Genomic DNA, 23,504 nt, shown 5'->3' on the forward strand with positions numbered 1-23,504 from the left:
AAGAGAAATGAAGAGAGAAATTCTCTCTCATTCTCAGGAGAGAAACATAATCTTGCAACATGAAAGAAAGTAAAATGAGTAACAGGACAACTATACTATCTCAACCAAAAACAAGACCTAAAATAATTTTGTGTTACTTATACTTCCATATATTCAGAATTTTGCCTAGCTACTAATATCTTTAGTGAGTTTGTAGGTCTGTATCACAGTGAGAAATTGTTTGCCAAATTTGAGTTTCTATCCATATAATACAGCAGATGAGCAGCAAGGTGTACTGGAAGGTGAGTAGTAGTTATGAAATAAACTCTTTTGCTTTAGTTATGCAAGAGGAGCGCTGAGAAAGGCTCCTGGGAAAGTAATGGAAGAAATCGCTTGTAAAAGCCAATTTCTCTTCTACTAGGTAAAACTCTACATCTTGGACAAGCCCAAGAAATGAGTGCATCCCATGGTTGGGCTCCTGGGAAAACTTAAATCATCTTAACAGCTGAAAGGTCCACTGGAGATCGTGACAGTCATGACAAAACTGTTCTGCCTAGCATGCAAAACTTCTTCGCAGATCAAGAAGGTGAAATCTGATTTCCTTTAACTACTAGGCTGGATAACCCACGAAGCATAAATAGAAAACTTTCATGAGAAAACTTGTAAAGCTCTCAAACAACTGCTCTATTAAACTCCAAAAGTATTGATGAAACCAAACTGAATTACGCATTTTCAAAACAAGGCAAAAGCTTTCCTACAACAACATTCTGCTCCAGTCATATTTATGTAAACAACGATGACTTCGGAGGATTGCTGTTCATTCAGTCAGTAACTGACTGCTTTTGAACTTTCTGAAATGCAACCGTAATTCCTAATTAGATCTAAGAGTGAAGCAGTTTCTATGTCCTCTGACATTTCAAAAACTTCCCTACTCTATGGGGATGAAATTAAAGCCTTCTGAGTGAAGGCTTTTTTTTTTTGTTTTCTTTTTTCAGTTTCTGGAAGATGGTTGCCTGGATGGTTCCAGCATATTTTGTTTATTCAGATGGAGACAAAATACTGCCTCTGGCATTCTTTCACAGTCCAGGTTATCAACCAAACTGCTACTGCCCCAGAGATCATTTACACACTCTCTTTCTCACTTGGGAACTATCCAGCTTCATTTTATAAATTTTATATTCTCCCTTTTCTTTATTTTTCTTTACTTCAGCTAAAGATTTAATCCCAACAAGGCACAGTCATAAAACAACTCAGAAGTATCCATGTTCCTGAGAAAAGTTTCCATTTTGGCAAACTGGTGTACTGGAACAACAATAAGGAAAATTCTGACGAGCCCAAGTTGTACTAGTTTCAACCCTAACAATTCAAGCATCATTAACTGTCTTCTCCACTGCATAGTTCTGCTTGACACATCATCCATTTGCATTGTATTATGTTAGGAGAAACAAACACAAACTGTTCTGAACTCCGAGTTCACCTAATTTATTACTGAATTCTCACAATCAAATGAATTATATTCCAGCATATAGCCAAGAAACGGACCTGAAATGAAACTACAGGAAAGGTCTTTCACATTTTCTTGTAATCTCAGGGAAGTAATAACCAAACTGTGTTCTAAACTTTTTAAATTCATGCACTACACTTCTCATTGACAAAGCAGTGCACCTCACTAGATCACTATCACTAGATACAAGAAATGATAAATATATTATAAGCTCTTGATAAATGTGCAGAATATTCTAGGTAAACCTTCAAATGGCAATATAATCTATTATACTCTTACTGCTGTTTCAGGAAATTGACTCCCTTCTACAGTTCAACCATACTTACAAGGCAGTGTATTAGTCTTAATAGCATCTTATCAGTTCTTTGAGCATGACTCAAAATACTTTACTGTGTTTCATGAATAATTCAATGTTTGTGCACCTAATTACAGAATTAAACAATGTAAAATGTTTCAAAAGAATTTCACAATATTCTAGCCAATTATGCAAAACAATTTATGGTACATTAACCACAGAAAGTTCTATAAAATAAAACAATTTTCAAACATCTCCGCTAAGTATAATGCTTACCTTCCTTTCCTTTTATTTGGTAATCCTTCCCAGGATCTGCAGTCAATGTTAACTCTGCAGTTACAGAATTATTCACCTAAATGAATGGGATTCAGATTCAGGAGGTAAAAAAATGCTACGTGAAAATTTCCAAAAAGAAATGCCTTATCTCCTCTTCACCTACTCCAGTGATGCAATTTGATGTTTGTTTCCTTCATAGCCATAACCAGCCCTCAGGTGTTCAATTTAACAACAGTAGCATTTTAGCTGCTGTATCAGCCACGAGGCCAACAGCAAAATCCCACAGGATCTTTATTTGATCTAAAACTATTTTAATTCAAGTTTTAGCCAGCCATGTTGTGCAGCCTGTGATTGAGCAGTTATAATACTTGCAACTCACCCCTTTTATTATAGAAACATAGTTTTGACCTAATAGTTCTGTCAAGTCTACTGCTTGCTGCTAGCACTGATCTTCAGGACAAAAACAGCCGTTCTCAAACCTTGCAGAAAGTCATATATTTGAAGCCATGAGAATGTATTGTTATTTTTTTATCTTGCATAACAACAAAAGGCTTATAAAGATCTGTAAGAAATATCCATAAATACAGATTTACTTAGGAACTGCAACATGAATTGCATAGAATGGCTCTATGTAGCAGGAATAGGTATTTCTACTTATTTATTCCAAATGTAATAGCTAATAATGGAGCCAGAGAGATTCCCTGTTCTCATATTAGGCAGGGAGGTATTCAATATCCTCCATATTCTTTATATATTTTTCATCATTTTTTATTCTCATTCTTCCCATCCCACAGTCAAATATGAGGCATCTTCCCATAGCTTCTCATGCTTTTTTTCTTCTACTAGCTTCTACTATCATTTACTAGCTTTCTACTATCTGTTTTGCTATCTTCATACTAACATACTCCTCATAAAGCAAGAAAAAATTGGCAAAGCTCTCTGATGTCCTGATGCTATAAAATTTCATCAGGTGAAAACACCGTCCATATGTAAGTAGTGCCACTGACATTAAAAGTGGCACAGCAAAGCGATGCACTTGTAGCTGAGCTTGGCATGTTGACCAGGAGCTGTGAGGCTTGTGGGATGTGCACTGACAACCACTGCATGTTTGGTGAACAGACCAAAATCAGATATGTCACATGGTGCAGTAAAGACATATCTCCCCATTTCTTCCATTCCTTGCACTGATACAAAAGATGGCACTCATACTTCCATCCATCCATCCATCCATCCATCCATCCATCCATCCATCCATCCATCCATCACTCCCCAAGTGCCTACCTGATGTACAGAGAGGGCAGCAGGCACATTCACTATTGGATTTACGGCCTACCTGGTCCATAGTCTCCTACTGCTGCCAAGTGAACTTCCATGAAAGAAAAACACAGGTGATTTAGATGAGGGTACCCAATTTAGTTTCTCCTGCCAGTCCATAAAAAGCATCTGTATAGCTGGTATCTGTATAGCTGGTATCTGGCAGCACTCATGCTACCAACTCTGTATTGCCATGTTTTAATATCTTCATTAGTGATTCACATGTTTATGTGCTCTGCAAGATCACAAATTAAGATGTTCAATATGGCAAAACAATTTTATTTTGCTTGGTTAAACTCTTCTGATATGTTAATTAGAGTTTTATATATTAATTAGAGTTCTTTCTCTACTGTGTTAACGATACTCCAGTGCTTTTCTCTTCTTTTAGCATCATCAGACTATATTTAAGGTTTATTTTGTTTTCTAAGAGTATGTATTTGCAGAATTTAAAACATGTAGCTTTAATCAATGTCTCAAGAGAGCAACAGCTATCAGTTTTAACATCTAGCACAATTTGGTGCTGTCAGCTGACTGCATAAAGTCAAATTCCCTGGCTGGAACCTAATGCAAGGTTCTACCTGCACAGTTCGATTTTTACCCTACAGAAAACAACTTCTGAGGCAGGGGTGGGAATATAGTCAGGATGCACCTGTGCTTTCCTGTGAATATAGTCACAACACAGAAGTTTTTCCCTAAAACCCACACATTTTTTCCCTAAAACCCACACAAACAATTTCACTTTACATGTTATTTTCACTTCACAGGTTTCTGGTATGCCTTTTAATTAGCGTATCAATCATCCTTCTGAAAAAGGAAATTTGTAAATCTGCTCTTTTAGGATCTTATGTTTTCCACAATAAACATGAATTAGTTACTGTACAGATTTCAAAAGAGTAGCTATCTTTAAAGCATCATATCTAAAACCTGTGAGGTTTTTGATCTTGAACAGACCTTCTAGCCTAAACTTCATTAATATACTCACTATTTTGTATTGGATATCTTTCAGAACTTTTACATTTGAATTAATCCCCTTGCTCCTTAATTTTCCTGTCAAAGATGACAGTTCACCAAAGTCATTTTATTGATGTCCTTTAAAATGCAAAATGCAATGGTCAAGACTTTCCATACTGTTTTAACATGATTCTCTAACTACGTAACCTTTTTCTTGTCTCTGTAGGTATTTATCCCAAATTCATTATCACATGATTCTGACTATGCACACACTTCTGAGTGCTCAGCTTAGTGCTTCCAAGGTACCTGCAGAAATTTTAAATCAGAGTGGGGGGGAATGGGAGGGAGGAGAAAAGGAAAGAAGGTAAGTATCATCTTTACATTTTATAAACCACACTTTCAAAGGGATCTTGTTTCAGTGATGAAAAGCTATATATGCAGATTAACCAATACATTAAACAGCACTTGAGCACTTTAAGCTTTTCTCCAAAACAGTGGCAACAACTGCTGTAAGTAGTTTTCAGACTATAAGCCAAATGGTGCTCTCATAAGTAAATATGACACTCGTAAAGCAAATATGGCTTATAATTTCACCTTCTGTATGATTCATTCACCCTTGTGCAGAATAACACTTGAAGAAAAACTAAAGAGAACATCTATATGACTTCATTTTTGCCTTGCTCTTACTGTAATAAAATTGGATAGGCTATCCACAGCCATCAAACCTCTTATACTCATCCAGGTGCTTATGGCATTAGCATAAAGCTGATAGCAATGTAAGATCCATGGATGATTTGTATCCATACTTATATACTTACTGTACTTCATTGGGGATTTGAAACTTCTAAGATTTCTGTTACTGTACTTTTTTTTTTAGTGCGGAAAATGCCAAGAGTGCTGAACAATTTATTTTGAGTGTATATTCAGTGTGAATTAACCCAGAATTTGGCTGGTTTTGCTCAGAAAAGCCTAGGCAGAAATCGTAATGAGAAGAGATAATGATCTGATACCTGTATCCCATAGCACTTGCTTGCTTTTTACTTCTAAATTGTTTCTGGGAAGAAGAAATGCATTTTAACAGAATTGTGTCCCCTTTCTGCACATCCCAGCGGCAGTATGTACTACTTGTTCTCTTTTCCTAATGAACTTACAGCACTATTTATCCTCTTTAGCAACAAAAGCCTTCTGACATTGAGGAATAACGGCAAGTACCCCAGAAGATGGCAGTTTTGAGCTTAGTCAATGGCCTTCCGAGTCATTCCTCTTCAGCCTGTGTTACCCAACTAAAATAAAACTGTATTTAAAGAGACATGCATGTGCTGCCACCACCAACACAGAATAAAAATCCTTCTCCATAAAGGTCAAGGATCTGATATTTGTTAGATGTTAAAAAAATAAGAAAATGAGGAAGCATTTGAAAAGAGACCTTCAACAATAAGGGAATGCACTAATCCATTTTACTCTTTGCACCTAATATACTTATTTTAATGAGTAACAAATTTACCACAACACCTGTTAAAAAGAAGAAATTTTCTGCCACCATTTTTCACAGCCGTAAACTCTATATATCTGTTTAACAGAAGACAGATATTTGAGCTGCATTACTTTTATAAACAATAAATAAGAAAGCAGAAACAAATATATTTATTACTATCAGATATATTATATTATATTATGACAAGATTCTGTTTTTCTCACTCACAGAGATAATTTACACAGGAGCTGTACACAGACGGAAGTGGCATGATCCAGAGCTTTATTACTTCTAAACAAATCTATAGATTTGCACAAGTTTCTGTGACATGGCAATTTATAGTCCTACTCCGTGCAAAACTGCACCTTTTGCCAAAAGGTGCAATACACAAAAATGAAAATCAGACATGAGATACATCTAATAAATATGTGCTGAATATCTACGGAATAACAGTTGCTGCACTTTTGGTCAGCCAAATTTCATAAAGGAAATAGCACTACATAAAACTACTTAGAGCAATGGAAACCTATGAACTGTACGTTGTTAGATTTTTAAGAAATAATGTAGAAAACGATGCGCTAGCAAAAAAGCTTAAGCACACTTGCCACCATCACTGTTCTGTGCCTGTAAGTAACTTAAAAATGAAGCAAATGTCAGATCAGAAGTTTCATTACTATCAGTGGTGCAATCACATATGTCCAAAGATAATCAAGAAAATGTGACATCGTAACATTTAATGAAAGACACTATAAAGATTTTGAAGCAGCGAATTATATCAGGGTGGAATTTGCTTTATTGTATTTCATTACGCAGCTCTTCCTTCTAACTCTAGAGGACAAAAGCCCCCCATTCCACAATACAGAATGAGACATTGTGTGAGAGGTGAGAGTAAGTCTAAACACTCTGCAACATTTTTGTTTACAACAGCCATGAGTTTGGGGGCTATTCCCAGCAAACCTAATTTCAGAACTGGTAAATAAATTCAGGAACACTCACCATGATTCCAGTGAGTAAACAGACTCCTTTCCCACAGTATGTATTAGGTACCATATCCCCGTATCCAATGGATAGAAAAGTTATTGAAATCAACCACATTGCTCCAAGAAAGTTGCTAGTAACATCCTGTTGGTCATGATACCTGGGGGGAAAAAAAGAAAAAAAAAAAAAGAAAAAAAAATAAAAAAAAAAAAAAAAAAAAAAAAAAAAAAAAAAAAACACTTCTTCATCACAAAAGCTTGTAGTAAAGTTTTGGGCTGACACAAAGGGTTATCCCTGCCTGAATGGTGGTCCAAATCTTGTATTCCACTATTATTTCTTTTTAAAAGCAACCATATGAGATACTATAAAATTTAAATGCAGTGACACTAGCAGTAAAGAAGTGGAAGTTACAGCACAGCACCAGAGATACTCATGACATTTTATATTTAAGTATTCTGTTGTTAGCAGAAATAGCAGAAACCTTGCATTTTAATAAAATCTCTTAGCGGGGGAGTACAAGCCCTGTTGATCTCTGCAGCTGCAAAAGACATTTGTCTATCAGAGATGCTGCTGTCTCAGACATACATGAAACTTGGAGATGGATGTTTGGGCAAGCAGAGCAGAGCAAGTCTCTATCTCCTTGGCCTAATCGGAAATTTAATAACACTATCACGTGAATGCTGAATTTAAAAACGTACAATTCCTGCCCTCTTCTAGCATGTTCAAGATAAACAGAACTTAGAATACAGAATACACTATTGTGTTTCTCATTACCACAAGATCTTCACCTTAAAAATAGGAAAATCTTCCTTTTGTCTTCATGTCAGCTATTAAACGCAGTTTTCTGATGTGCCATTTGGTATCTTAGTTTTGATATTCAAATGGAATGTGTTCATTATCTCCTTTAAAGAAAGCAAGCTTAAATGAATAATCTAGTCTTCATATTATATGTAGACCTAAGCAATTAAGGAGCCATTAGGATAACTTTCGGGAATAAAACCTGCTGTTACCACTGTCTCTGCAGGAAGAAAGGCCTAACAGATTATTATAGATGCAGTTTTGCTTTCCAGATGCAGATCAGCTCTGCAACAAAGACCATCTCAAGACTGTGGTAACCCCTGCAGCTGTTGTGAAGCCCCAGGTTAGTTATCTGTGTGTTTGGGTTCTCAAGCATTTCATTTCAGCTAGCTAATTCCCAAATCGGTGTCTCACAGTGGGTCACTGGGTGCTATGAGGGGAATTAGCTCACAAATCCATAAGCAACCCATTTTTCACTACTAAAATAATTGCTTCAGTTTTCTTCCTTTCCAGACCTGCTTCTCAATGACAGAGTGGTAATGAACACAGAATCAGCCTCAGGAAATTCCCTCTTCTATCACTTGCAAGATATTCCTTGCATGTATCTGCCAAGTATCTTCACTCTGTTCTCTGAAGTCTCATCTATGCCCCAATGGTTAAAAGAAACTACAAACTCCTTGATGGACAGAGACTACATTGGTCATTGCAACCCAAGCTGTTGCAACCCAAACTGGCTGCCTGTACTCTTTGCTCTGTTGGTGGCAATATCATCTTTCTCACACACTTTATACAAACTTCTAAATATTTTTTGCTCTCTTATTGAGGCAGCTAGCACAATACTGCAGCATTCTGCTGTTGGAGCTCCTAAAGATGACAGTGGCACAAATAGCTATAGCCACAACAGCAACAAGAGCAGGAACAAAAATAACAGCAAGCTCAATTTAACATATTACTACAGAGTCACAAGCACAAAGAGATCTGGCATTGTCTTGGCACTCCTTTTTTTTTTGGTCTTTTTTTTCCAGGCTGCACTAAATGTTATGGGGTTTATATTTCATTTAATTAACTTGTTAATTAAAGAGTGGAAATATGCAGAGGCATGGAGAGAGATGTATTCACCCCTTTCAGGTGCTCAGAAGAAAACCCATGTCATATGCAAGTCCCTTCAGATTATCATGTAAGTACCCCGTACACTTTGGATTAGCTTCACATAGGAACTCGAACCACAACAGCTACTCTAAAGCTGGCAACTCAATTAAATACAAACAAATGCCTACACAAATTATTCAAACTCATTTCTATGATGTTCATGTTTTTTGTTGAAACTGGCCATTTCTGTATTAAGCTCATGTTTCAGACAAAGAATACCATAACCTCCCTCAGAATTTTGAGTAATGAGTGTAAAAATAATTAAGCGTTTATGGATACCCTTTTATTCATTCCAGAAAATACAGAATCCAATCCATATATAGATCATTTAGCAAAGGTGAGTTAGGGTTAGACTGAAAAAGTGCAACTATCAATAGGAGATTTTTTAGGTTTCACTGGAGATGTCGATCTTAATTAGTAAGGTCCTTTAGATGAAATATTCATTAAAGCCATCTGCATCCATATTTAGTAGTGCGCTTCAAGGACCTTTTCAAATATTTTTATCTTGTTAGCTCAGCTCTATTTTGAATATTTCATCTGGTTATGATTTTAAGATTATAGGTCAGCAAACAAATGATATGCACACTTAGTTTTTAAATCATCATCAATAGCAAGGATTTTATTGTGACCAAACTGCAAAGGATTTTTGTATCCTCACTGTGGGCTCAACTCCTCAAGCGTGGCAATTAAACATAATTTCATCTTGCAATAACATCAAAAAGAGCCTTTTTATCACAAGGAGATAGAGGTAGTTGAAACAGCAACTAACTTCTCACATTAAAAATCTGCAAGAAAAATAAAGACAACCTAAAAGGGTGGCTTTATCCTGATAATCTCACACATTCTAAGAAAGACTTACATGACTGAGTTTTACTCTTGTCTTTTTTTTTTTTTTTTTATGGTAGTATGACTCATGATTTTTGAATTTCTATGGTTAATAATTCTAGTACATGCCTAAATTCTTCTGATTTTCATAACATTAGAGGAGTGTTTGAATAGATCTTCAGGGGCTTTATTTGTATTTATCTAACACAAACACTGAGGATCTAAGCATGAACTAGAAAAGCATAGTTTTCCTTCTGACTTCAGTGAAGACAAGAGCAGAACTTACAAGATTTCATTTTAGCTATATTGTGTTTATCATTAATTAAAGAATCATTACATCTATATAAAAAGAGGAAAGCATGAAGCAGAAGTAGAAATTGCAATATCATATTTGTACAGTTCTGGAACAACTACAGAAAACAAGCATGAGCCATTTAGACAGCTTTGTTTTAGGGAGGAGGGAAAAACTTCTTACTGCATCTCCAACTTGTTTTCATAACTTGTTTTTATATCACAACTCCAAGCCTTTCATTTTTCCAGGGAACAGTAATAGGGCATAATGCAGCAATTAAACTTCCCTAAGTTCTTCCATCAACCCAGCTCTAATGTGTTGCACTCAAGTCACCAGAAGGCTTGAGGATAAAAAAAGTCACTCACTCAAACCACTGCATTTTTTCAGTTCAATGAGATATTTTTCAGCTCCAACAGAGATAATCTCTGAACAGAGATAGTTCACTGTTAATAAGCAGTCATCAACTAATACATTTCTCACTCTGGATGGATTTTGAAAGCCAGCTTCAATGTAACTAATGTTGGAACACAAATACAATGTTCCTAGATTATCCATTTACTCTGCAGTTGAGAGTTTCAAACTTGTTAAGAATACACAGCTAAACTGTCCTAGGCATTATGAAAAGCTTGGAAAAACAAATCAAAAGCTTTAGGAAAAAAATGAGAAAAACTCTTTTATTCAAAAAATAAATTGAGCACAAAGTCACTACCAGATGGATTACAAACTTAGAGGTTTTTTGGTATTAATCTTTAGTTTCACATTTTTATTTTTGATGCTTTTTTTCATTGAAGAAAAAGGATTTATTTAACATATTTATTAAAGGTCCACTACTTTCAGCCAGGAAAAGCTAGCATTAGAAGCACAGTGAACCACCTAAATAGAACAGCTAATATTTATTCTGTTAAAACTGCAGCTATGAGCAGGCTGATTTTCACATCCAGCCTCAAACATCCTTAGAATAAAAGGCCATTTGGCATACCAGTGTGTTCCTCCGAGCTAGGAAAATCCTTGGCTGAAGCCACACAGGCGTAAGTCCTATCTATCACCTTTTCTTTTCTTCTCTAGGAAAGAGTGTAGGAGGCAGGTGGTTCTAGAGCTGTAGAGTGCTACTCTCTAGACAATCCTCATACTGTAAAAAAACACTGTTCAACTCTCAGTAACCAGCATATACCAGTCCTCAGATGATTCTAATTTAAGCCAAAAAAAAAAAAAAAAATCTGAATGATTAGATCTGTGCAGAAATAGAATGCCAAACTGCGTGGGAGTTTTACCATTCAGCGTAAGAAGATATAAATGTATTCTTCAACTGACAGTATTGCAGTGGCTTGGGTTGTCAAGGCAATAGTCCAGATTCCTCACCAAAAGGCAGTCTTTTTATTCTGGATTCCCTCTCAATATGATTTAAAGTGTTGCTTTTCTTTAGAATTATATTTATATTTGATGATGTTTCAATTAACTGATACAACAGCCACTTTTCAGTTGCACACAGTTACAATCCATTGATTTAATCTTGGTAACTAATTCACACTCATCTTAAAAAATGATGAATAAAAAGAAATAAAATTTAACAATAACTTAACCACTGATGCACTGATGCACTTAACGATTTAGCAGCTTCAGGGCTGCATATTTTGCCTCCTTGGCAAGCTCTCCAAACTCTGTACTCTTCAGTTTTGCTTGCCAGGACAATTCAGGGAAAGAACTCAAAATTAAGTTGAAAAGATCACTCTTTCTGTAGCGACAAAAACCAACTGCTTGCATAGTAATTATACAGAAATTTCCAGTTAGCAATACAATGCTAATCTACTGTGGTCTTATTAAACTTAAAAAGTATTTTAAAAAATAATAGCAGGATACAGGCTCAGCCACTAGATAAGATTCTTATTAGGGCTCAGCTGAAGACACTGATTAAGCTAACTAGCTGTTCACTCATAGCACAAGCCCTTTCTATTACTAAGAGCCTTTTCACTCTTCGTTACACAGAAGATACTGGCAGAATTTTATCTTTTAATATAGTGACAATCATAGACAAGTCCTTCTATTCTTTCTTTCTCCTGTTTAAAAAGAAAGAAAGAAAAGACTGAACAAAGGCCCTCACAAGGAGACCAATGAAGTCAATACAAGAAATTTTGACTACCTCTGAGGGTGGAAGGTCAGCAAGATTGGTTGAAAAGTGGATGCCACTCTTTTTTTCCTAACACATCTCCTGGCATTCCCCATATACTTACAAACAGCAGCTAAAATGTGCTTATCACAGAAATAGGCTTCATGAAGTGCAAGATGCTATGGCAAATGTCTGGATTTTACAGGCATTGACAACTGCAGTAATTCTAAACTCGACCCTAGAAAGAAGGTGAATATCAACAGTCTGAAGTGCTTCTGCAGGAGTTAAAATGTTAGTTATTTTTCTTTTTATTAATTGTGGAGTAATGGAAAACTACAACTCCAACAGAGGAATGTTAAATACAATTACATAAATAACTTTTATGTTAGGTTAACTAAGATGGATAGAAAGAATACTCAGAGAGAAAGAATGACAGAAGAGATAGGCAGAAGAGAATTAAAACCTCCAGTTGCTTTCAAAGACCTACCTCATGATGTCTGGGCAATGGGTAACCTGGTTTATTGCTCTACTACTAATACTGCAATAAAGACTAATTGCTATTATTTGCCAGAGGGTCCGAAACTTCTGTTCACCCTCGACTGCTCAAGATCTTGAAGATGTAGAGAGTCAATATTCTAGTATATCAGTAAACATGTGTGTAATCTGGGGAGATGGAGGTCAGGAGAACTCCGTATCAACTCAGGAGAATATATTTGGCCACAAGCACCATCTGGATATACCAAAGATGCTGCAGTTCTTCTGAAAACTTGGATGTTGAAATGGAAAGTTCTAGCATTGCCTGAAATATATGTTATACAAACGCCTCTCCAGAGCACTTGCACTATCTTCATTCTGTTATTATCAAGCACATTTTCATTTGCCTTGAATAAATGTGAAAGAACTTTAAGGAGACTTTGTTGGATCGATTTTACAGGTAGTGTGATTGGGAACTTTTTAATATTGTAACAGATTGCAATCCACTAAGATTCCACTTAACTTTCTTTTCTGGAAGAACACAAACTGTTTGTGATCCTAAGAGATCCCCCTGGAAAAGGATATGATATATTGGTAGACTAAGCATATTTATCAACTGCTCCCTGGAAGTGATTTCAACAAATACACCAAATCTCTATTTTCTAATGTAGTGATTGTGTGTCAGAGTTGTGAGATTTTGTTCAGCATCAGAAATTGTAAGAACGTACAGAAATTCTGCAAGATTACAAAACAATATACAAATACTAAGTAATTGAGGACAACAAAAGATAGCATTACCTGCCAAAATCATTCAGCTGGAAATAACTGCACTGAGGGCCTGGCTTCCTTGACACTACTACTGAGAAGATTAATCACCTAATTGTGAGATACCCATTTGGGCTTTTCAGTCCTAAACTCTATCCTGAACTGACCCTACAAAAACATAATTATGGAAAAATCGGGGTTCCAGTCCCTCAAAAAAGTGTAGGTTTGAGTCTCTCTCCAACACTTTGCTAAACGTAGTCCCAGAATAAACAATATCCTGGTTAACCAGTTGCATAGGACTAAGATTTTGTTTATCTTCCATAGGCAATTTCATAAAAGAAATTTTTTAGAGAAGAGTAGAAGAAAATAAAAATCTGGCTGCAAATGATAGCATTGTAAAACATATTTTCTACAGGCTGAATGGCTCGTCCTACAGTGAATGAACAGGACGCAGTGTATTTAGTTCATTAAAACAAAACAACAATACGTATTTCTCCATCTCTTCTGCCTCGAGTCACAGCTCACAGCTCTGTTATAATATGGAGGCTGCATATTATTGCATGCTTAACTATCCAACTTCTCTCAGAATTAGCAATTCTGGAGAAAAGGAGAAGAAAGTATTGTTTGAAGATAAAGTATTTTTGTAACAATAACAACTTCAAGATTTCAAAGATTCCATACATTTTTGTCTTTGATCCATATTATTAATATTTTTCACAAAACTGTATATTTACAGTTACACAATATGAACTCACACACACTGCATTTCATATGACTGACTCAACAAAAAAGGAAAGAAACAAGTTAAACATGGATAAAGGAGGAACATTATTAAACAGAAAGTATTTCTTGACACGAGGTATCACTGGAGAACTAGATTCTAGGAGGATTCAAAACTGAACTGCCTTATAGGCATAACAAGAACAGCCAAGATTATACATATAGCAAGATAAAAATGTGTAATGTATAAAGATATTAATCTTGATGTTTCATAGCATAAGGCAAATACTAAGTGTCAGGAATTAAGAAATTTTACCTATAGACAGCAAAGACAGATCTAATCATCTCTTCACAATTCACACCTGATTTAAAGCATAAAAAAAGAAAGATATAAACCTGTAGTTGTAGAAGGAGTTACTTTCAAAGTGATGCTGGATAGCAATGCAACAGCATGCCAAGCATCATCATTAAAATCCAGCACTGCACAAAAAGAGCCCAAAGGGCATGAACACTTTTAATCTATGAAATAAGAAGTTGAAATAAGCAAGCAGGAATAACCAGAGCAGGCCCATTGCTTTGTATGAACTCATACAACACATTACAACCCACAGGAGAGCAAAGTCCAGTTGGTGCTGCCAACTGCATTGACAAACAGAAAGCCTGGAGGGAAAAGAGGGCCTGGAGGACCTCGTGTGGCATATGGGCACAGCCCAGAATGGAAGTGGCTTTGAAAATCAGAAAACTTTTTTCAAGACAACACCCATTTTCAAAACTTGCAGTGTCCCGAAGATCTCTTTCCTAGATATATGGTCAATGAATAAGAAGGGAGAAGAAAGTTCCAAGAGGTCTTTGGTCATCTGTCACATCTGCCTATCACTCAAAGCTTCAGATTAATTACATTCTTTACTCAGATTATTTGCCTTAGATTTGTTTTTCCTGATAGCAACACTAAAGAATCTTACAGGAGCTATCTCAAAGAGGAAAAAAAAATAATGACACCCATAAAAGACCCAAAACTTTTCAAAAAACTTGTTCAAAAAACTAATGGAACAGTCTCTCACCCACAAGTCACTCACATGCCAGTGTGCCATTGGTATCACTGGAAGTACAAAGCTGAACAAAAATGTCAAAATTCTTGCTTCACTATAGGAATGGTAATTAGCAGCAGAGGAAAAGAAATCAGTCTCACTGTTTCTGAATATTTTAATCAAAAACTCATATTAATCAGAAACACACATGAGAAATAGCAAAGCCAATGAAAATGGCCCTTTCTCACTCTCACAAAGTATAGTTAGGACCACTAGCAATAGCTATTGTTACAGTTACATGACCGATTCTTTCTATTTCAAAAAACTTCTAGTAATCATTCATTGTGCAGAATTTTGCACAATGTTAATTATGTGGACTCATGCACTTTATTCCATTCCATTCCAAGATTTCTTTTTCAGACAGATCTAGCTTCCTTAGCTGCAAAGCAGGCTCAAAGATTTTTGCCAAGGATTCTTGCCATCTTTGTTGAAATTCACTTACATTTGGTGTCATTCTGGGTCTCTGAGAAAAACAAAACTAGTTCTCACACATTCCACAGAACTGTCCTAGAGGCTAAAGACTGCACTCTCATTTCCTAATCCCTATACACATCCAGACTGCCCAGAGGAACTGAACATGCTCCATACAGCTACAGCTGTCAAGAGGCCAACTGAGATTCTACTAGTCATTTTTAGCTATCCAAGTAGCAAATAAGATGAAATAAGCTATCATAATCTACAGTATTTGGGCTCAAGTATTATAATGCATTCTAATTCCATTACTATATTACTACTTCATACCCTTCCCAAAAATATATATCCATTGAGTCCTGCCCTTGAGGGCAGCTTAGCACCAGGAATAAACAGCAGAAAAAAGAATATTCCATATGTATTTCAGCCTCCTTTTTCTGAAAAGAAAATCCAGGTTTTGACTTTTATAGCTTTGTGACAGGTTGTATGCATGACGTTGACCATATTTACAATTACTCTGGTGGTCTTCAAATTCTGAGCTTAAAGCTCTGTATTTCAAAGTCTAGTTTGCCAAACTTGTGAATGTTCAAAGCAGTAACAAAACAATGAACTAAAAGCTCTCCATAATGGCAAGTTAAGTCTAAATCCAAGAATCTCTGTTTTTCAAATCAGACATCCAGAAGTGTAATCCTGCACTGGATCCCAAATACTGGCATGTCCCAAAACAGCAAAATACCCCTTCAAATGCCTCAATAGCTATCACCTAAGCAAAATGGATGGAAAAAAATCAGGGAGCATTGCTCCCCAAAGGCTTCTGGTATGGTAGAGGAAGAACTGTTTCTGTTACCTTTTTCTTAGTGCATCAATGAGCATGGCAGCCACCATGCTAACTATTTAAGTGTCTTCTGAAGCTAGAAGCTGATTCAAATCAATGGTATCTCTTACCTAGCTGCTAGGTTACAGGTTGTGAAATCATCTCAGACTTTCTTTCTGAAGCTACTTCAACTTTAAATTGAATTCATAATGGAAGAGCCCACATTTGTGATCTAATGGAGTAAGATATTGCCTGAAAGAACCAGCACAGTAGTCGGCAAAGGGGACATGTTAAATCCAACACCTGACAAATCACTGAGTAAACATACCTAGACACAAGACCACATACATATTCACTAATAGAAATAAAAAACAAAATAGTCAAGAGCTGCTCCTTCTGGAGTTCTGTATCTCACTATTATCAAATGAGGGTCTTTAAAATAAACTAATGGAAACAGACATTCAGTATAAAGAAATACTCAAATGACCAAACTAAAGGGTCATAAGCAACTCTAAGGAGAAATTTATATTTCTGACTGTTTTAGTTTGCATACTTATTTTAAGAAAATATTTCTACATGTATATTTTCTTCCTGTAGCCATAATTTCATTAAAGAACATATATAATGTTTGAAAATTATTGATATAGAAATAATGAACCTTGTTTTTCAAAATATCTTCTTTAATTCTTCAAAGTCTAGCAGCACTAGTTATAGCTGTATTTCTGGAATATCAATCATTCAAAAAAAAATCAAAGAAATTTCCTTAATAAGCTCCACTGTGAATAATTTGGTATATTCACTAGCAACTAATTCCCTCCTGAAATTTTCCTTTATCTTGCATTTTACATCTTCTCTGGAGATACTGCACTATATACAACTCAGAAAGGAGGCTTGCAGTTTTTGTTAGTTTTTTGTTTTGAATTTGAACTTGAGATCATCACACAGCATCAACTGACAGCAAGAAACTGAAGGAATTTGCTGAGGAAAACAGAAGTTTTAGACATTAGAATCGAGAAAAAGAATTAATCATTATGCACTTCAAACCAAGCACACTACCTGAACAAGGTAACGGTTAGCCCTTTTTTTTCTCTGGTATGCATATTTGGGGAAAAGGACACGGGAGAAGAGGAGGAAGGCAAAATTACCGAGTCAGGACAGTGCTCAATTCTCAGACAAGACTGTTGCAAATCTGAGCGGTTGTAAAGTATTTTTTTCTCACTATTCTAACTTGATTTATCATTATGCATATTATTATTATTTATTTCCTTGTTTTTCTACTGTAGAATCTGATGCCTTCCACAACAAGTAGTGAAGGGCAAGCCCAGAATCATGAATTTTCACATGTCAATTTAATGTCAAAACTTTTGAAAATATAAACTCTTAAACTAACTCTTACACGAATCTTTCTAATGAACATTGGCAATGCCAGCTCCATGTTTTTAACAGAAATGAATGCAAAGTATATTTGTTTCTTGAATATATTTTAATGTCTTTTATGAAAATGAAAGGTTGTATAACTCTTATAAGTACAACTTAAAATATATGTATAACTTAAACAACTTTATAAAGTTCTTTAAGGCTTCCATAAGTCATTCTGTTTGGAACTAAACAGATTTAACTGAATATTTAAAAAACAATTCCAAACATGAATTCTGTGTTCTTGAAAGACATCTGAAAGTTGTGCCAGATTTCATTAACAGTCGCAACACTGACATTTTGGGGACAATAAGTACATTTAATTTCATAAAATATAAGTATAAAAACATGATTATAAATTGTTATGCAGCAAATAAAGCAAAGAAAGCAAAAGATACTTTTTCCTCTTGCATCTTTATATATGAAACTTTAGTATGATGCTGTCAATCTTTTTTAAAAAAAAGTTCTTCATTTTCAATTTTATTCTTTTCATCACATGGATAAATAAGACAACTAGAAAAATACTTCAAGGTGAATTCCAGAGATAACTGGAATCTAAAAAAAATTAGTAATATTATTAGGCATTTCCCAGTCACATTCAAATAATACAGAATCTTTTCAAAGTACAGTATGTGGTACAATTACCTGACCTACACCAGACAAAAATTTAAATGGCTGAAATAGGCAAACTACTTTCCTCTGCTGCTCAATACTAAGAAACAAAGAAACATTGTCTAGTTTTGCTTTTCTTTTAGCACCAAACTGCCAGAGGAAAAAAGACTGGAGCTAAGTGAAGGACAGCAGGTGACAATTGTATTTCTACAGTTCAGATGTGAGATTTTGGCACTCCAAGGTCCCAGATTTCAGGAATTAAACTCTTCACAAATGACCTTAACAAAACAAAGATGTTATTTTGCTGACAATCAAAAATATATATATGTGTTAAAAAAAGTCTTCATTTCTGGCACAACCAACATAATGCTATATGTCTTACACTGGAGTGAATATGTATACAGATAAAACATGCAATAGTAGTTCTGTCACAAGCTTCTTATGAGTAACAAAAATTAAAAGATATACCATAGTTTCCATCAGGCTATCAGAAACAAAATACAACTGTATTTAACTAAGGTGTTGGCAATTAAAGAACATCACTCTCTTTTGCTTACAATGATCTCTGAAGTTTCAGATCTGAAGAAGTAGTGCTCAGTCAAATACATCTGAAAGAGAATGCTTGAGAGGCATGTCACCATTGAACTCTGTACTATGAGAAGCTTGAGATTTTATGAAGTCTGAATCTGCTACTTTTCTCCCATAATTTTCTCCTTTAAAAAAAAAATAATATGAGAGAGAACTTGGTTTTGCTACTTTTGCAGTTTCAAGGTTATTTGCTTACTTGCTTTCAAGACAGCCTCACACTTACGATGATTAACCTTATAGGGATCATCCTCATTTTAATGATAGGAATTTATCAAAAACCAAAAAAATCTTGCAGTGTTTTCTCCAAACACCGTGCACATGAGATTTATTTCTTCTACCAATTTCTTTTTTACCAAGAACATTTTGATGCCTGATCTCTTGGCCTTCGGTCAAGATTTTCTCACTTTCCATCTCTAGTAAGTTTATTGAAGAATTAAAGAAAGTGATAAGTGCTGAACTCATAAGGAACTCAGGGAGGTGACTCTTTTTAGAAAGAAACAGCAACTAAAAGTAGTTGCTCGTACGCTACAGGAGGAAAGAGGCTTGAATGACAGGGAAGTTACTTTTCGTGCTATCTACACCTATAATGTATTTTGCCATCTACAACTTGAACATGTTGGAAAAATCATTTAAAAATATTGAGAGATTTTTGTCTAAATTCTCTTGATTGCTCTATTGGTAATTTTTATGTAAATCACACATGTGAGGCATCTATGCAGCAGTTTCATATTTATACTCAACTCTTCAGCCATTACTCTGGTAAGCAAGCTCACAATCAGCGTCATATTAAACTAAGGATTTACAAGAGAGGAATCTACGACTTGGAGATGCTACCTAAAGCTATACTAATTTGATATGAATACCAGACTGATTTTCAACTGTTGCTAATTATTTTTTTTCAGACTGTACAATGGTTCACCAAAAGCTGTCAACATAATTCATATTAAATTACAACAAAAAGAGTCTGAGCTGGAAGATGGTGTGTTAAATAAGCTTTAAATGTAGTTTACCATGCTCTTTTGGCTCTGGAAATGCAGGATCTCACTGCTGCGGCAAACCTTGGGAAGCATGCAAACATGAGCAGGTTCTAGGCAAAAGTATCTTGCCCTTACAGAGCTATTAATCCTCCACTTTTTACTTGCTCAGAACTGGCCTTCTGCAAAACTTTACGTATGCAACAGGAACGGAATTCAATTTAAAAAAAAAAGTCAAAAGCATTTGATTTTTGAAGTAGAGCTTCATTACACAAATGTGATTATGGAACTACAGCTTACTTTGGCATCTTGATTGATTGATCTTGATTGAAAGCATAACAACGGCTAGCATGAAGAACTCGATTTTTGTTCTTTGTGTCTTATTTTAACTGAGTAATAAACACCAACTTATGGGTCAAATATATCATATTCCATTAACAAAATCTGTACATTAAATAAAAAAACAAGTCAGAAAGACATAGCAGACTAAGTTTTGTTGGAGAGAGGAAGAAAAGAACTAGACACAGAACTGAAGATGTGTGTCATTCTACAAGAGCTGGAACTACTTTATATCTAAGTAGTATTTCTGGAGCTACAAAACATTTGTTCATATATTCATTCATTCTCCAAATTCAACAGAAAAAAAAAATCCTATGACAGTTCAACTGCATTTTAATGTTACCTTTCATATATATAATTAAAAAAAAACAGATGCAACAAATGTCAAATTATTGGGAAAGTAATCTTACACTTTCCTAAAGTGCAGCATTTGAGTTCAAGAAATAGAGTCCTGACCCTCTCAAGGGGGAAGAGATTCCTACAACTATATTGTTAGTTAACAGTGATAATTTTCCATTCCACTCAGCTCCAGTTAATTTTCCATTACAGAGGATGTGATTAAACAGAAGCAGGAACTGAGCTTCAGGATGGTCACAAAGCTTCTGCAGAGGTTGACCCACATTTCTGTGTGAGAAAGCATATGATAATCATACGGAATAATCAAATTTCCTGCATTTTCACTCTTCCTACTCAGAATATATACCACCAGATTGCATCTCTCTATCTATATGGTGATTTTAATTGACAAAATCTTTATCATTCTATTCATACTTTAATAGGCCTTCTTGCTGGGTAAGTTCAAAACAGTTTGTGATTCAGTATAAAGATACAGTGCCAAAAAGCAAAGATAAATATTACTACCTGCATGGGACAGATATACAGAGTTTAAATGACTTTGTCCAAGGTCTCAACAGATCTATATGATCATGCTTTTAACAAACAGTACATCATCTGTAAAATTAAATACCTCCATTTTCCACTGAACCTTTACTTTTTTAACATTTTTATGAATTTATAAATTATTTCTATATATTTAACATACTTTTGTTGGTAAACTAAAATCTTCACTTCAATGTTCTTTACTATCTGCTGAACTATAACCTCCCACTTGAATGATAGCAAAGTATTAGGGCTGATCTTATCAAAATGACACTACAACGTTTCAAATTCAAATGTTTATTTTCCTTTGGAAAAAAAAATGGAAATTAACTGGTCTGCTGTCTAATTCATGGTTCAGATTCTCACGTCTTGTCTCCAATAGATACTGAACATTAGGCCACTGTGTTTGGGACTGATTGTCTGTGCCAAACCTCATTTTGCAAAATCAAAAAAAATCATATTCATTGCCACGAGAAATGCAATCACTGAAGGACAACAGTGTCCTGTCGTGGTACTCTGATTGTGTCAGCAGGTCATCTACCTACCAGCACACAAAGAACAGGCAAGGTAACTGATGTGATCTGCTTGCAAAGAGACGTGTTAGAACAAGTTGCCACTCTAAATGCAGTATTATCAAAAATACACAACTTTTGTTAAACGTTGGTACGCTTTGAAAAGGAGGAGAATTAATGCTGTAAGTATTACTGAGAGATGACAAGGCTCTTTAATGATAAATTAACTAAATGTAACATATGATTTGCTTTTGAATGCCTTGGAAAGATCTACTGCAAAAGATTCCACTTTTACACCAAAGTTTTAACAGGCAGGGATATAATTTTAGAAACTCATTAGTCTGAAGGTGTATGATGATTTTCTTAAATGATGATGATTCTCTGAAAAACAAAGTCAAAAGAAAAAGACACTTGAGCATGAATATTTGTTCTAAAATCTCACTGTTCAATTCCAGATAATGCAGAACCTCTACTATTTTGGATTATGGAAAGATTTTCAGGCTGTTAACTGCATTCTTCAAAATATGGGATAACATATGAGATCACCATTAACCTAAGGTACCAGAACAGTGGCTACCTTTTTTTCTGAAACACAGCTAAGAGATAAATTGCTTTCATCTGAAGATCAGTACTTAAATAATTTGCATGGTCATTTCCCCCAGACCCAACCAGAGACTCCAAAATACATAGTGCCAATTCTGGTCAACACTTACGTCCCAAAGGAAAACATTTTGGATAATTGCCAAGTAAACAAATTAAACTAAGTGACTACAGAATTGGCAAACTTAGGTTAATTAGCAACTACAAAGATTGTGCCTGACCAAAGGAGATGGAACACAGAGATTAATAGCATCCCTCAATACCTACAAGATGCAAGGCTGACAAGCAAGTGGATGGCATGCTTGCCAAACAGCACCTACAGCAGCATGGACTCCACATCTTCCTACAGCAAGCCTGCTCCAAACTTGGCAGTCAGCATGCAATGTCTTATTAATGTTTAACCCTTGCACAATACATCATAGACAAAATATAAACTCCAAAAGCAGCCAATGAATTCTCTGGCATGATTGATTATTAGCCAAGATAGTTTCCATGCTCTGACATGATCTTCTACAAGGTTGGACAGAGGGAGCAGCTTCTCTACTTTGGGTCTCATGCTGGATATCTGACCAAATACAGAGGCAGCAGCAGTAGAAAATAAGCCAATATAAAGACAACATGTGTTCTGCAAACATCCTCCTCCTCTCCCCTCCAGCAGCACCATGCTTCAATGGGATTAGCACTTTTCATCTCTCTTTGAGATCAAATCCTTTTGTTCAAAATTTGCACAGTCAACAACGGAAATAATCTCATTTGACTCTCTGTTGTTTTGTATAGTTTCAAAAACATCTTAACAGCATGAAACAGCAAGTTAAGGACAGAAATGGGCTACTGATTTAGGGTACTTTTTGCAAACAAATACAAGGTTTTTGTTTTTTTGATGACAGTTTCTAAGGATCATGACTTTTAAAGAAAACATTCAGGTATCCTCTGCTTATTTTTCACGTGGGTGCTAATGATGCCATGGGGAAACTCGCCAAATAAAGCAAGATTACAGAGCCCTAGGGGTGGCTGTAAAAGAGGTGGGAGCCCAGGTAGTGTTCTCCTCCATCCTTCCTATGGGGGGATGGATTCAAGTAAGAGAAAACAGATAGGTGAAATCAACAACTGGCTGCGCCACTGGTGTTGGCATCAGGGTTTTGGCTTCTATGACCACAGGACTCTGTTTGATGACCACCAGCTAGTGGAGCATGGTGCAAACCACCTCACCAAGAAGGACAGGCAGGTATTTGCCAAAAGGCTGGCCAATCTCATTAGGAGAGCTTTAAACTAAGCAGTAAGGGGGAGGGGGAGTGTCATATGGACTGGGCAATCAATCCCATACAGCCTAAGTCAATGGATATCCAACAGGCCTATGGTGGTGGGGAAGTACG

The 23,504-nt window shown here is 35.7% G+C and overlaps 1 protein-coding gene across 1 annotated transcript in view; it reads right to left on the reverse strand.

Moving 5' to 3' along the window:
* The window catches only part of KCNN2 (potassium calcium-activated channel subfamily N member 2), a 72,245-nt gene that overhangs the window by 16,514 nt on the left and 32,227 nt on the right, over positions 1-23,504 (reverse strand). The window contains exon 4 of the mRNA XM_026052838.1: positions 6,790-6,931. Within this exon, the coding sequence (XP_025908623.1) occupies positions 6,790-6,931 (142 nt within the window). The remainder of the gene's footprint in view (positions 1-6,789; positions 6,932-23,504) is intronic.

Source organism: Nothoprocta perdicaria, unplaced genomic scaffold (genome assembly GCF_003342845.1).
Source record: "Nothoprocta perdicaria isolate Ctin4 unplaced genomic scaffold, notPer1 scaffold_92, whole genome shotgun sequence".
NCBI classification, from domain to species: domain Eukaryota; kingdom Metazoa; phylum Chordata; class Aves; order Tinamiformes; family Tinamidae; genus Nothoprocta; species Nothoprocta perdicaria.